The following is a 14,501-nucleotide window of genomic DNA, read 5'->3' as shown; positions in this document are numbered from 1 at the left end:
GTGCACCTTTGCAGCCCTGAGCTGGCTCCTGGCTTTTTGGGTTTGACTGGGCCGCTGAGGCCAGGCCCTTCACATTCCACTTCTCACGCTTTCCCTGCCTAGGGCCTTCAGGATTCCCAGCCTCTGTGGCAGGCAGGCGTGAGGGGCTCAGATGGAGGCCCCCCGGCCCTGGGTGCTTGGGTCAGCCCCGCCCCTCCGCGTGGTCCCGTCTCCCCGCCCCGCCCCCTCCAGCCTCCTGGGGCTCGGGCTCAGCTGGACTAGGGACGTGGACGTGGGAGGACCCAGCGCCTGCTTCCAGCCGAGAAGCTCCGGGTCAGGGGCATGAATAGGAGGCTGCTTCGGAGGAGTCGCTGCTGAGGGGCCGGGGGCCGTGGCAGAGCTGAGTCAGGCCGAGGAGGGGGAGAAGGTGCTGCGGCTCCATCGGCGGGTGCTGGGCCGGGGCGGGAGCCGCCCGCCAGGGCACACAGCGCCTGCCCCGCAGGAGGCCCGCTCCCTTTGGGTTAACGTCCGCTGTCGCTTCCTGCCCGTGCTCTGGCAGAAATCACCAAGCTGCCCTCGGACGACGGCCCGGCCCACAGCAGCGCCATCGGGCCGGTTATCGGCATCATCCTCTCGCTCTTCATCATGGGCGGGGTCTACTTTGTGTGCCAGCGCGTGGTGTGTCAGCGCTACGCCGGGGCCAACGGGCCCTTCCCTCATGAGTACGTCAGTGGGACCCCCCACGTGCCCCTCAATTTCATCGCCCCCGGCGGCACCCAGCACGGTCCCTTCACAGGTGAGGACCCTGGGCGGCGGTGCGGAGGCAGAAAGGGCGGGATATGGGGCGAGTGGATCAGGAATGCTCTTTGGACTTGACCTGAGATGTTCTCGTGGGGTGTGTCCTGAGTCGTCCCCCGGGGACGGCTGAGCGGGGACACATCTCTCATAGGGCTTCCGCACCTGAACCTGGGTCTCCGGGGCAGCGGGGCTGGGGAGAGTGCGCCGTGTGCGTGGGGCGCCCCTGCCCCTAACTGGCCTCGTTCCCCCACCCCCTCCCCGCAGGCATTTCGTGCAGCAAGTCCATGATGAGCTCTGTGAGCCTTATGGGGGGCCGAGCCGGGGTGCCCCTCTACGACCGGAACCACGTCACCGGGGCCTCGTCCAGCAGCTCATCCAGCACCAAGGCCACGCTGTACCCGCCGGTGAGTAGGGGCAGGAGGACGCCTGGCCAGCTCAGGGTCCCCCCTGCCCACCAGGGGCAGGCACGTCCTCAGGATTCCGAGAATTACTTGCTGTTCCACCACTTAGAATGGTGGGTGCGTTCACCTTTCTCCCCGTCGTGACCTGTAGTTTTTCTCTTCAGCATCATTTTCTGTTCAGAAAAGAGTGCTTCCTGTTCATTGTGGATAACCTGGAAGCCACATAAGATTCTAAAAAGTGAGAGTCTCACCCATAATCCCACCTCCCGGGGTTGCTGTTGGGCGTTTCGCTGTCTGGGTGGCCGTCTGGTTCCTCGGGCCCGCCCCATCGGCAGGGCCTGTCTGGATGGACGCGAGCTTCCCCTCAGCGTCCCCGCCAGAAACGCTCTATTTTCCCGCCCACAGCCTTGCTGGTTCCCAGAAAATAGCCGGATGGTTTTCTAAGGACAGGCACTCCTGGGGTGACTGTCGTGGCTGAAATGCTCCCTGGAGCTTCCGGCAGCCTGAGTGGGGTGAGGGGCTGGCCCTAGGCCGAGCCCCACCCTAGAACGAAATGACTCTACAGAGGGTGAAGGGCCAAAGCCCCCAGTATCCCAGCCCCACACCAGGATCCCGAGGGGGACCCTCTCCTCGAGGCTGGAAAAGACCCCCATTTCCAAAGCGTGGCCCCAGGGTAACTGGGGCAAGCTTGATGCACGGATGTGAACCTGAGGATACATATCACGTTCTGACTTTATATGGTTCTGTGCTTTATAATTCTCCAAAACCCGACTTCCTGTGACGGTATGCTCTTCTGACGTGAAGACAGCCCCTTGAGCTTTCTCTGGGGGGTCGCCAGTGAGCCCCACCCACCAGGGCTGGGCCTTCCTGCCCTTCTGGGTGTCCCCCGTATCCGGGGTGTTGCCCCTCCTTATCACACCTGACCTGGCAGGACCAAGGAGTGGGGGGCAGCGGGGGTCATTATCTCGGGTTGGCAGGATCAGAACCAAATCTGGCAGCTCCAGGGCCCGACTGTGTTTCGGGGCAGAGGGAACAAGGAGCCTGGAGCTTCAGACTCCTCCCCACCATACCTCTTGTCCTTCCTGCTGCTACTGTCACCTGGCTTTCAGATGTCCCACGTGACCAGCTGAAAGCACCAGGAACCCGTGTAAGACTGAGCTTACCCCAGGACAGCCCCCTGGACCCCCCCGCCACGCAGGCAGCAGGATGCTTGGGAAACTGGCGTCTCCATCCGCAGCCCCTGCCGGGAGCTGGGGAGATCTTATTCGACAGCAAGAGATGACACTGACCACCAGCAATCTTTTTCAGCGGCTTTACTGAGATATAATTCACATGCCCTCCGATCCACCCACGCACTTACAGCGCACAGCTCGGGGGTTTCTAGTACATTCACAGAGCTGTGCAGTCATCACTATTGTTAGATGTAGAACATTGCATCATCCCAGAGAGAAAGCCTGCACGGAGCCAGCTATTTAAAAATTAACTACATGCGTTTGAATCAGTAATATATGTTCGTGGTACAGAATTCAAAGGGCACAGTGAAAGGAGGGCCCAGCCCTCACCTGCTCAGGAGCTCACCCCTCCCCCGGAGGCACATCCTGTGGTGAGTTTATCCTGTGTCCTCCCAGAGGAAGTCTGTACATAAGCGAGTATACAAGAGTATGAACTTTATTTTCCCAACAAAGAGAGTAATTTTTTTTTTTTTGGAGGTAATTGTAGACGTATATGCAGTTGTAAGAAATAATACAGAGAGGTCCTATCTCCCTTTCACCAATTTTCCCCAGTGGTAACGTCTTACATAACTATGGTTGTCTTAGCCCATTCATGCTGCTCTAACAAAAATACCATAGACTGGGCAGCTTAAACTACACACATTTATTTCTCACAGTTCTGGAGGCTGGGAAACTCAAGCTCAAGGTTCTGGCAGGTTTGGGCCCGGTCCCTGGTTCATAGTAGTTGTCTTCCCCACTTCCTTTTCTTTCTTTCCTTCTTTCTTTTCCTTCTTTCTCACTGCGAGGCTTGCAGCATCTCAGTCCCCTGACCAGGGATTGAACCCGGGGCCACGGCAGTGAAAGCCTGGAATCCTAACCACTAGGCCACCAGGGAACTCCCTGTAGTGGCCGTCTTATCTGTATATGGTGGAAGGGGTGAGGGGGCTCTCTGGGGTCGCTTCTTTAAGGGCACTGATTCCATTTATGAGGGCTCCACCTTCGTGACTTAATCACATCCCCAAAGCCCCACCTCCTAATACCATCATGTTGGGAATTAGGTTTCAACATATGAATTTGTGGGGACACAAACATTCAGTCTATAGCAGTAGTGCAGTAGCATAATCAGGGCATTGATACGATACACTTTGACTTTATTCACAGTTCACCAGTTTTATATATGCACTTGTATTTTAAGACAACTTTTATCTATCTATACCTATCTATATCTATCTATCTGTGTATCTGTGTATCTGTGTATCTATCTAGCAATTCTAGGTTCACAGCAAAATTGGGAGGAGGGTAGGGAGGTTTCCCAAATCCCCCTTCCTCCCCCTTTATCAACATCCCCCACCAGAGTGGGGTACTCGTTACAGTCCGTGAATCTACACATCACCATCACCCAGAGTCCATGGTTTACATCTGGAGTTCGCTCTTGGTGGTGTAGCATTCTGTGGGTTTGGACAAACGTGTAATGACATGTATCCGCCATTTTAGTCTCATACAGAGCAGTTTCATATGTACTTTTTAAAACCTGCATGGTAGCATCTGAAGGTAATGACAGCTCCTCTCTGAGCCTTGCTTTTTTTTTTTTTTTTTGCGGTACGCAGGGCTCTCACTGCTGTGGCCCTTCCCGCTGTGGAGCACAGGCTCCGGACGCCAGGGGCCATGGCTCACGGGCCCAGCCGCTCCTGCGGCATGTGGGATCTTCCCGGACTGGGGCACGAACCCGGGTCCCCTGCATCGGCAGGCGGACTCTCAACCACTGCGCCACCAGGGAAGCCCTGAGCCTTGCTTTTTGCTACCAAGGATCAGTGAAAGCTGGCCTTTACCCAGCACTTCTGAGGACTACACTCTTCGTGTGCTGTTATCACCCCGACTCCAGAAGGGGGCGCTATCAGCCTCCTATTTGGCAGATGAGGCCAAGGAACTGAGTGGTGACTACCCGCCCCCCTCCTCCCTGGGGCCATTCTGTCCAAGCTGACCACTCCCCTACCCTGCCTCTCCTGCACCCTGAAGTTTGTTTTGCTTCTCGGGCAGAGCTGTCCCCCTCTTGGTGACTGGAGAGTGCCCTTTTTTGGGGTGCGGCTGGGCCCACACCAGTGGGTGTCCAGTCATTCCCAGGATCTCGTTACCCTAACAGTGATGCCCGGAACTCCTGCGGTTTCCTCATTTCCCCTCCTGGGTAGGGGCCAGCAGGAAGATGCCCTGCAGCTAAGGCTGAGCATTGGTCATCTTGACCTTTCTTGCCAAGGGTCCCTCACAAGGGGACAGTCCATCTTCCCGCTAGCAGAGGGCCACACCAGCACGACCGTCCCTCTCAAACACACTCTTGTCAGGTCCAGTTTAGGGTAAAGATGGTATAGTGGTGTAATTTAAATTTATATTTCTCTTATTACTTATGATGTCAAAGATCTTTTTGTATGTTTAATAACCTTTGTGGTTTTATTTTCTCAGATGGGTGCGTTTATGTCCTTTTTCTATTGGGTTGTTGGTATTTTTAAAATTTATTTGTAAGGGCTCTTTATATAGAGATATATTAAGAAAGTTAGCCTGGGATAAGGGTTGAAAATGTTTTTCCTAGCTTTCTGTCTTTTGATTTGGTTTATGTTGTGTTTTGCCATTTATACAATGAAATTATTCATCTTTTATGGGAGTTTGGGGGATTTTTGGTCATACCCAGAAAGGCTTTCCCGTCTTGTAAAAATGTTTCTTTCCATGCTCTCTTTCTTAATCTTCTCAAGGTTTCGTGTTTGTATTTTTTTTTTTTTTTCTAACTTTTGGCTGCGTCGGGTCTTCATTGCTGCACACAGGCTTTCTCTAGTTGCAGTGGGCGGGGGCTGCTCTTCATCGCGGTGCACAGGCTTCTCATTGCGGTGGCTTCTCTTTGCGGAGCACGGGCTCTAGGTACGCGGGCTCAGTCGCTGTGGCACGTGGGCTCAGTAGTTGTGGCTCGCGGGCTCTAGGACACAGGCTCAGTAGTTGTGGCTCACGGGCTTAGTTGCTCCGCGGCATGTGGGATCTTCCCAGACCAGGGCTCGAAGCTGTGTCCCCTGCATTGGCAGGCAGATTCTTAACCACTGCGCCACCAGGGAAGTCCCTTGTGTTTGTATTTAATTTTGATTCTCCTGGAATCAAATGTAACTTTGATTCTCCTGGAATGTGATTAGGAGTACTGAGTGAGGCTGGAGGCATCCGACTTTATTTCTGTGCTGATGGCTACCAGGCGGCCTTTAGGGAATTCCCTGGTGGTGCAGTGGTTAAGAATCCGAGCTCCCACTGCAGGGGGCACAGGTTCAATCCCTGGATGGGGAACTAAGATCCCGCATGCCAAGCAGTGCAGCCAAAAGAAAAAAAAGGCGGCCTTTATTAGTCGAGGTCCAATCAGGAGACGGAAGTTACATGGTGATTTGAAGAGAGAAAGTTCAAATACACAGAATTACTATCGGGGGTTAGAATTGCAGGGAGTTGGCCAGTGAGAGGTAAAGAGCACTCTTTAGAACGCAGGAAAGGTAGATGATCTGAGCGGGGAAGAGCCCCTAGCCCCCACGCACCAGGTGACCGAGAAGTCGCCGAGGTGCTGCTCCAGCAGAACTTGCTAGAAATATGCCCACTGTAGCATTGGGGAGACTTCTTCCTTGACCTTCACCTCCCCAGCACCCTGCGGGAAGTAGCACCGACAGCAGCAGGGGAGGGGACTTGGGCAGGATCCCAGAGTTCTCCTTGGAGGCAGCAGTGAAGAGAAGCCAGGTCCAGTCAGGTTCATGGGCAGATGCGGAAATAGGAGCGCAAGGGCCTGGGGTGTGGGAGCCGCTGGGGGAGGCCCTTTCTGCTGGGCTTCCCTGCCTGGTTTCTGCTCTCTCTCTGAACACCACCCTCTTCCCCCAGGCGTGCCTTCCTAGCTTTGGGGTCACTCCCCGAGGAAGCCGCAGGCTGGCTATCTGGGCTGAAGAGGGCCCTCCCCCACAGAATAAGGAGAGGGGTCCGTGCCAGTTCCTGACGGGTAGGGGAGGGGTCTGGGCACGTCCTGTAGGTGACTCACCTAGTGTCAGGACAGCCTTGGGAAGCGGGTCTCCTTAGCCCCATTTTAGGAATGAGGATCTTGAGGCCTCAAGAGGTGAAGTCCCTCACCAGGGAGCAGCTGGGAGGTTGATAAAACAGGTCTCAACCCACATCTGCCGAAGCAGGGGGGGCGGGGTTGGCGAGGGAAGGCCGTGCCCTTTCCATCGCCCCAGGGACCTGGGGGAATTCAGTCCCTCAGGGCACTCAGACTCCCAGGTCTGGCTGTGCCCCTGGCAGGGACAGCTCAGAGGAGGGGCGGGGGGCGCAGGCAGCGATGGTTGCTGGGGAAGGTGCAGACCCCGCGGGTGTCTGGCCCCCAGGTCCCTCTGTCCCTCTTGTGGGGCCGGTCATGTGCCACCTGGCTCTTGAGGGCGCATTCATGGGGAAGAGTTGTGTACTTATTATCACAGTTTGGGGCCAATATAGTCCCTTGAGAATGGGGCGCCCCTTCCTCATTTGCTGAGAGGGTGGGGAGGGCGGGCAGCAGGGCTGTGGCCCCTCCTTCCGTGTGGTGGTGCGTGTGCCTTGTCAGGGTTCAGGCTGGGATGTGGGTCCCCTGAATGGTAGGAGTAAGGAATGAATTATAGAGATTAGACTTTGCACCACGTGGGAGGAGATGGGGGAGTAAGAGACCAAAGAGGGGAGTTGACAGAAAAGCCCCTGAGGAACCTCGGGAGGCACTCAGTGGCGTGGGGACACGCCCGGGCCTGCGGGGACCCTTCCCTGCTGGTGGCACGGTGCAGAGGGGGCTTGTGTCGGGGTCCTGAGTGCGCAGCCGAGCTCCCGGGCCTGGGGTCACCACTGATCAGCGGGCCGGGCTCTCCCCCTGCTCGTGCCCACCCTCGGGCCACAGCTGCCCCTTCCCCTCCCCAGACCAGGAAGGGCCCTGGGAGGAGGGCAGCTGGTTGGGGGTGGCCGGTGGGCGGTGGGGACCGCCGGCTCCGGGTCCCGTGTGACCTTGCTTGGCTCCCCTCAGATCCTGAACCCGCCGCCGTCCCCCGCCACGGACCCCTCCTTGTACAACGTGGACGTGTTCTACCCTTCCAGCATTCCCGCCACCGCCAGGCCGTACAGGTACGGAGCCCGCGCGCCCCGCGGTACCGGGCCTGGTCCCCATTTCCTGCGGGAGAAAGCGCGGAGGGGTCGGGGCGCCGGCGGGCGTGCTGAGTTCAGAAACCATCCTGAGCCCACGGTTGGCAGCCCTGGGGGTGTTTTGTAAGCCGGGCCACACGTGGCCTTGAATGACGCCCCCAGGGGTCTCCACCGCAGCCGGCCCCGTGCCCCGGAGGGCTCTGCGCTCTGTGCCTGAATCCAGCGCTGGGACCCCGGTGGGGCGCCACCCCTTGGTACCTCGGCTGCCCCTTGATGGGGCGACCCTTCCCCCTTAGCCACTGCGAGGGCCTGCTTGGGCCCCGGGCCTGCTCAGCTCCGACCCCGCACTCCCAGCTGTCCCTTTAGGGGCCGCACGACCCCCTCCTTGGTGGGGAGCGGCCAGCTGGAGAGCGTTGAGGAGAAACGGGATCCGGGTTTGCTGGCCTGTGGCCAGGGGCGGGTCGGAGCCAGGGTGGGCGAGGTGAACCTGCTGACCTTCACCCGGTGGTCTCAGCCGACAGGGCCCGCCCACCAGGTGCGCTGGGGCCCCCGCCCCCACCCCCGGGCGAGCTACCTGATGGGGCAGGTGGAGGGTCGGCCCCGCCAGGCTCGCCCCCTGTGTAGAGAGCAGGGCTTGCGGGTGGCGGAGGCCCTTGGTCCTCCCGGAGCGGCGGACCCTCCGAGCGCGGCACCGCCTGCCACCTGGTGGCCGTTTGGGGAACTCCGGGGCCTGGCCGGGGAGCCGGGCAGCCGTGCAGATTCCGGGGAGGCCCAACCGTTTACTGGGTCACTGCCCTGTTCAAGAACCTGCGGGGGCTCCCCAGTGCCTCAGTGTCACCGTGTGTCCCCAGAGCTGTCACCGCCACACCAGCCAGGCAAGGCCCCTCAGCCTCCAGTCTACTGCATGCTTTGCTCCTTCTGCCCTGGTTTTGGTCCCCCTCCACGACCTCTGCCCTCCCCACTGTCTGTGGGCGTCCCTTCTTGCTCCCAGGGCTCCACGAGGCATATCCTGCTGCTGCACCTTCCTCAGTGTAGGCGCCCCTCGCTGGCCCTTTGGTGCTGGCTCCACCTTCCCGCCCACTGTGAGCCCCACTGTGGCTCTTAAACACACCACGATCCCCACCTTGGACTCGGGCCAAACGGCGATGTCACGGGGGACGGTCAGGAGGCGTCTCTGGGATCAAGATGGGAGGCCAACTGGTCTCCAATATTTACAGTAATGGTAGAAGGGGGAATGGTCGTCGACCGCTTTCTGGTGTCAGATGCTGTTTCTAGCGCGTTCCAGGCAGAATCTCATTTTAGTCCTCACAAGCTCCTTTTGAAATGGTTACTGTTTCATCTTCCCCATTGTGTCAATGAGAAACTGAAGCTCAGAGAGGTTAAGTTGCCCAAGGTCAGCCAGGTAGGCTCTGGAGGCCTCGTTCCCCGTAAAGGTGACCTTGGCCTGGGGCTGCAGTCCTTGTCAGGGCCTGGGCTTGCAGTTCTTGTCAGGGCCTGGGCTTGGTGCCAGTGCGCCCACTTTAAAGGTGGCAATATTGAGGCTCAGAGAGGCCACATAGCCAGGGGGCCCAAGTGCCCAAAGGTGGACGTGCATGTGGGCCAATCTGAACCCAGGTCCCCTTTCCCTTGCTGTATCCCCTCCAGACCCTACATCATCCGTGGCATGGCGCCCCCTACGACGCCCTGCAGCACAGATGTGTGTGACAGTGACTACAGCGCCAGCCGCTGGAAGGCCAGCAAGTACTACCTGGATTTGAACTCGGACTCAGACCCCTACCCGCCTCCGCCCACACCCCACAGCCAGTACCTGTCGGCGGAGGACAGCTGCCCACCATCGCCCGCCACAGAGAGGAGCTATTTCCACCTCTTCCCGCCCCCTCCATCCCCCTGCACGGACTCGTCCTGACCTCGGCCGGGCCACCCTGGCCTCTCTCTGCCCCTGTAAATAGTTTTAAATATGAACAAAGAAAAAATTATATTTTATGATTTAAAAAATAAATATAGTTGGGATTTTAAAAACATGAGAAATGTGAACAGTGATGGGGGTGGGCAGGGTGGGGAAAACTTTGTACAATGGAGAAAATATTTATAAACCTAATTTTTTAAAACATCATTGCCATTCTTTCATGCCGTGTGTGTTGGAGCTGAGTGTCCCCACGGAGTGAACGCTGACCTCTGGCCCTCCCTGGACAGCTGTCGGGGTCGTGCACTTGTCCTGGGCATGGGCGTCTTGCCATCAGGCTCCCACAGGGAGGGGTGAGATCTCTGGGCAGAGGCCTGCGGGCGGGCCAGCTTCGTGGACGCCTGACTCGTGCACGACCTGATGCTTGATTTCATGCTCTGCTGTTGCCGTCCCGAAATTCTAAATAATTTTGAAGACCAAGGCCCTGCATTTTCATTTCGCATTGGGCTCTGCAGGTTACATACCTGGGCTTTGGGCTGTTCCTGGCTGGTCCTTGCTACTGTCTGACCTGTGCGTGCCGGCCCAGGGCCGCTGCTGCCCGTCAGGACAGTGCTGGGGTGGGGTGGGGGGGGCGGGGGAACTTCCCCGGTGGTCCAGTGGTTGAGACTTCACCTTCCTCTGCAGGGGGCGCGGGTTCGATCACTTAGCTCAGGGAGCTAAGATACCACGTGCCTCGCGGCCAAAACACCAAAACATAAAACAGAAGCATATTGTAGTAGATTCAATAAAGACTTTAAAAAAATGGTCCACATCAAAAAAATCTTTGAAAAAAAACAGTGCTGGCGGGACACGTCCCTGGTGGTCCAGTGCTTGGGACTCGGCGCTTTCCCCGCCAAGGGCCTGGGTTCAATCTGCGGTTGGGGGCCAAAAAGAGACAGTGCTGGGGGCCCTGCCATCCGCGCTGACCCCAGTGGATGGTGCTGCCGGGCCACACTTGCCCCGGGTTGGGGAGGGAGCCCCCCCCCAGGCCTCCTGCTCTCCGGGCCCCCACAGTGTCCGTATCTGCAGATGGGCTGTGGAGAGCCTGGTCCTCACAGAGGCCTGCCCTGTGCCCACCCGGCTGGTACTGGAGGAGACATGGGTCAGGCCTGGTCCCTGCGCCTGGGGGTCCCCAGTCTGTGGAAGCAGCGGTGTGTCCTGAGGAGGCTGGGCTGTTCTGCGGCCAGGCAGGAAGAACCACACTCGCAGGGCTGGGAGGAAGGAAAATGCAGCAGCCAGGAAGGGCCTGACTGCCCCACCCCCACCCCCACCCCCACCCCCACCGGAACGTCGGCGGGAGGTCAGGGCGGGCAGAGTGCTGGGGTGCCCTGCACTCGGGAATCAAACCACAAAGAGCCAGAAGAGGTGCCTCCCCACACGACCCTGAGATTGCACCCTTGAGCCCTGAGGCCTGGAGTGCCGAGGTGACAGCAGAGGGAGGGGAGTCTGCTGTGGCCCCGAGGGCTCCAAGGCTGTTGGGCCAGGGGACACAGCTGGGGATGGGCCTGGTATCCTGGGACAGACCTTTGAGGGGTAGCCTCCCCTGACCCCTGATTGCCCAGGGGATTGCCCGGGAGTTCCCTGAGACCGTGGGTCGGCGTTGGCGGTGACAGAAACAGGTGGGCTTGCCGGTGCTGCAGCTGCGGGGATGGGCCGCCTGCCGTCGGTGCAAAGTAACAGTGAGCACGGACGGCCCGCCCTGAGTGCCGAGCCGGGGCCAGCTGTGCCACCCCTGGTGGGGATCTACACTCAAGTCCCCTTTGTAGACTGCAGGGGGCAGATCCGCCTCTGCCTGAAAAGCTTCATTTCTTATCTGCTCCATCCAGCCGCCCCGTCCGTCTGTCAAGGAAGGGTGCCATCACCCACCCCCCGGGACTACAGTAAGGCTTCCATGAGATAAGCCTTACTCAGTTGGGGCCTGGCAAGTAGCAGGTTCTCCGTGAGTGGGAGAGGTGACATACTTGCCCAAGGTCACAGCGCTAAGGACCAGCAGAGCTAGAGTGCACCCAGCCCCCCGGGCCCAAGGCAGCAGCTCCTGCCCACAGAGCTGCCTGCGGAAGGAAGCTCAGGGCTCGGAGCACTTGGGCCCCCTCACTCTCAGGTGCTCGTTAAAGCACCAGTATTGATGCAGGCAGCCAGTGGGGCAGCGGGGGGCGGCTGCATCATGGGGGAGAACTCCCACCCCCCAACTCTCCTGCCCGGTCAGCCATCCAGTCTGCTCGGGAAGCCAGGGATCTAGCCCAGGGTGGGGCAGCGGTGGCTGGGCCGCTGCTCCCTGGTGGCCTATGTGCGCTGGGAGGAAGTCCTCCCCTCCCTCTCCTGCAGGCCCCCGATAGAGCTATTGCATGGCCGGGGGCCAGAGGGTCAACCCACTGGCCTCCTACTATATGTCAAGTAAATCTATCAGCCTTTATTAAGTGGCTACTGTGTGCAGAGCTCTGCACTTAAGTCACATGCTGGGGCCCCAGAGAGCAGTGAGATGTGACCCCCTCCCTTAAAGGTGCTCAAAACCTAGTAACAGAGGCAGTTTCCAAAGCTGTGGGGAAAGCACAGTGTTATATCCTGGGAAGACAAGGAGGGCTTCCTGGAGGAGGTGATGTCTAATCTGTCTCTCAAGTATGGGGGTGAAGTTAACGGGCTTATTTCATTTAAACTTCACAACAGCCCAGCTAAGTCAATGGTATCCCCAGCTTGTAGTGGAGGAAACCAAGGCTCGGGGACAAAGAAGTAAAGCCAGAATTTTTTTCATTCATTTGTTCAATCCTTCCTTTATCCAATAAACATTACCATCTGGCTACTGGGTGCTGCTCGATGTGGCCAAAAGGGCTTCTAGTTTCCCTTTAAACCCTCTCAGCTCTGCGGTGACACCCACTGCTCCCCAAGTCTCTGCCATCCCTTACTGAGCCCTGCGGGGTTTCCCTCATGTGATGGTCCCCTCCCCACCAACCCCATCAGAGGGGATCCATTTGTTCATCTCGGCCGGCCTCCAACCCCAGGACGGGTGTGGGAGCTCCTCCCTGCCTGAGGTCCAGACCCCCTTGGGTCTACAGCTGCCCTGGGCAGCTGAACCAAATCCATGTGCCCATATCTGGGGCACGTCCACTGTCAGGCAGGACGCTGGGGAACCAGGATGTGGGCAGCGCAGAAGGTTCTGTCCCTGAGAAGCCTGGGTGGTTGTGAGGCTGGGTGGGCTTGGATCCCACTTGGCCCCTGTTCCTTCTCCAGAGCCACTCAGCTGGCGCTTCTAGCACTGGGACCCCCTTGTTGGACCACACCCTCTGATGATGGAGCTGGGGTCCCACCAAGGAACACCCAAAGGCCATCTTCTCTTTTCTTTCCCTGCAAGCTCGATGGTGGCCCTAATTATTAGCAACCCTAGTGGTTCCCCTTTCTATCACCAGTCCTTTGGTGGGAAGGGAAATACTCACCTCCCCCCGCAACCCAGACTGAATCTTAACGCAGTGAAGAAAAGGAAAAGAAACAGAGTTAAATTTCCATGTTAAAATGGGCCTACCCTTCATATCCCCCTAGATTTCCTCACTGGCCCTTCTCTCCAGCCTCAACACATCCTAACCTGACCCAGCAACCACCCAGCACCAGCTCTGGCCCTTCCAGAGCATGTCCTCTGCCAGGGAAACCCCACTCCAGCCCTCAGATCAGGACTGAGCCTTGGTGACCTAGCAGAAGGAAAGACAATGGTGGTCTCTGTTCTCAAGGCAAGCTCATCCAATTTAAAGCCTCTTCTTTATCCTGAGCTGGTCTTTCCTATCTGAGTGTATGTGTGTGTGTGGTAAAATGTCCTTTCTTTTATGAAGTCACAGTAATAGTAAGTAGTATTTTTTAAAAGTCACTACTTGATAGAATTAAGATCTGGCAGCTCTGTGTCTGTTCCTCAAGGTTAAGGAGTCATAGCTGGGTGATGGGCATACGTGTGCTCACGAATACTTTTCTCTCTACTGTTGAGTACGTGTGAAATTTTTCATATAATTTTTTTAAAAGTCTAGATGGGTTGAAAATTGAAATATTAAAAATTAAATTACAAAGGGATTAGGGAGAAAAAGAGGAAGGTGGCAATTTGAGAAATCTAGAAGTTTTATGACGGTGAGGCCACTGCAGAGCTTTTGAAGTCACTCTCCTCCTTAAAGCCTGTCAATGGCTCCCCATGGTCCTCAGGAGATACGCTCAACTCAGATGCCTCCTCCTCCAGGAAGTTCTCCCTGACGTCAACCCTTCTGGTTAGGCTAGGAGCTTATCATAATTGGAGACTTTGGGTGCCCACTTATGTTGGACGAGGTACTGCATTATTTCTTTTCTTTTTAATATTTATTTATTTGGCTGCGCCAGGTCTTAGTTGAGGCACCTGGGATCTTCCTTGCGGCATGTGGGATCTTTAGCTGCGGCACGCAGGATCTAGTTCCCCGACGAGGGATTGAACCTGGGCCCCCTGCATTGGGAGTGTGGAGCCTTAACCACTGGACCACCAGGGAAGTCCCTGCATTATTTCCTTTAATTATAGTGCACATGGCTCTGTGACCCACCTCAGTCTGGGATGGAGGAGCCTGAAGCAGATACCGGCAAGTCCTTTGATGATGAATGAGTAAAGGGATGCACGGATCAGTGGGTGGCTGGGCCACCTCCTCCCCAGGAGGGCTGGTGCCCCTCCTGCCCACACACTCAGAGGTGTCCCTCTGAGGCACCGCCCCCTGTCATCAACAACACTGACTTGTGCCAGAGGACCAGAATTGGGACACGGACAGGCAAGAGAGAGACCAGATTGAATAGGACGAAGGCTTTGTGCTGGATTACTTGGAAAGGAAAGGCAGGAGATAGGTAGGCTTAAGACTTCCTCACCAGACAAAAGGTAGCCATTGGAAGAACAAGGCGGGCCCAGCTGCAGGGAAGGGTCACATGAAAGAGCATTGTCAGAGCATCGGTCAGTCAGAAAGACCAGGAGGTCTTTAAAAAGAATTTGTAATGAAATTAACAATGAATTACTGAGCATCTACTGTGTGCTAAGTA

General features: G+C 57.1%; 1 protein-coding gene across 2 annotated transcripts in view; it reads left to right on the top strand.

Moving 5' to 3' along the window:
• Positions 1–9,539, top strand: part of LRP5 (LDL receptor related protein 5) — a 108,585-nt gene extending 99,046 nt beyond the window's left edge. For both annotated transcript variants that reach the window (XM_022591195.3, XM_022591194.3), the window contains exons 20-23: positions 539–775; positions 1,042–1,181; positions 7,425–7,522; positions 9,185–9,539. In XM_022591195.3, the coding sequence (XP_022446903.1) occupies positions 539–775; positions 1,042–1,181; positions 7,425–7,522; positions 9,185–9,446 (737 nt within the window). In that variant the 3' untranslated portion in view covers positions 9,447–9,539. The remainder of the gene's footprint in view (positions 1–538; positions 776–1,041; positions 1,182–7,424; positions 7,523–9,184) is intronic.
• Positions 9,540–14,501: the final 4,962 nt, after the last annotated feature.

Source organism: Delphinapterus leucas, chromosome 7 (genome assembly GCF_059928025.1).
Source record: "Delphinapterus leucas isolate spDelLeu-1000000601 "Yukka" chromosome 7, BTC_Dleu_Yukka2, whole genome shotgun sequence".
NCBI lineage: Eukaryota > Metazoa > Chordata > Mammalia > Artiodactyla > Monodontidae > Delphinapterus > Delphinapterus leucas.
Note: the sequence above shows the minus strand (reverse complement) of the source record. Positions and strands in the feature narration are given on the sequence as shown.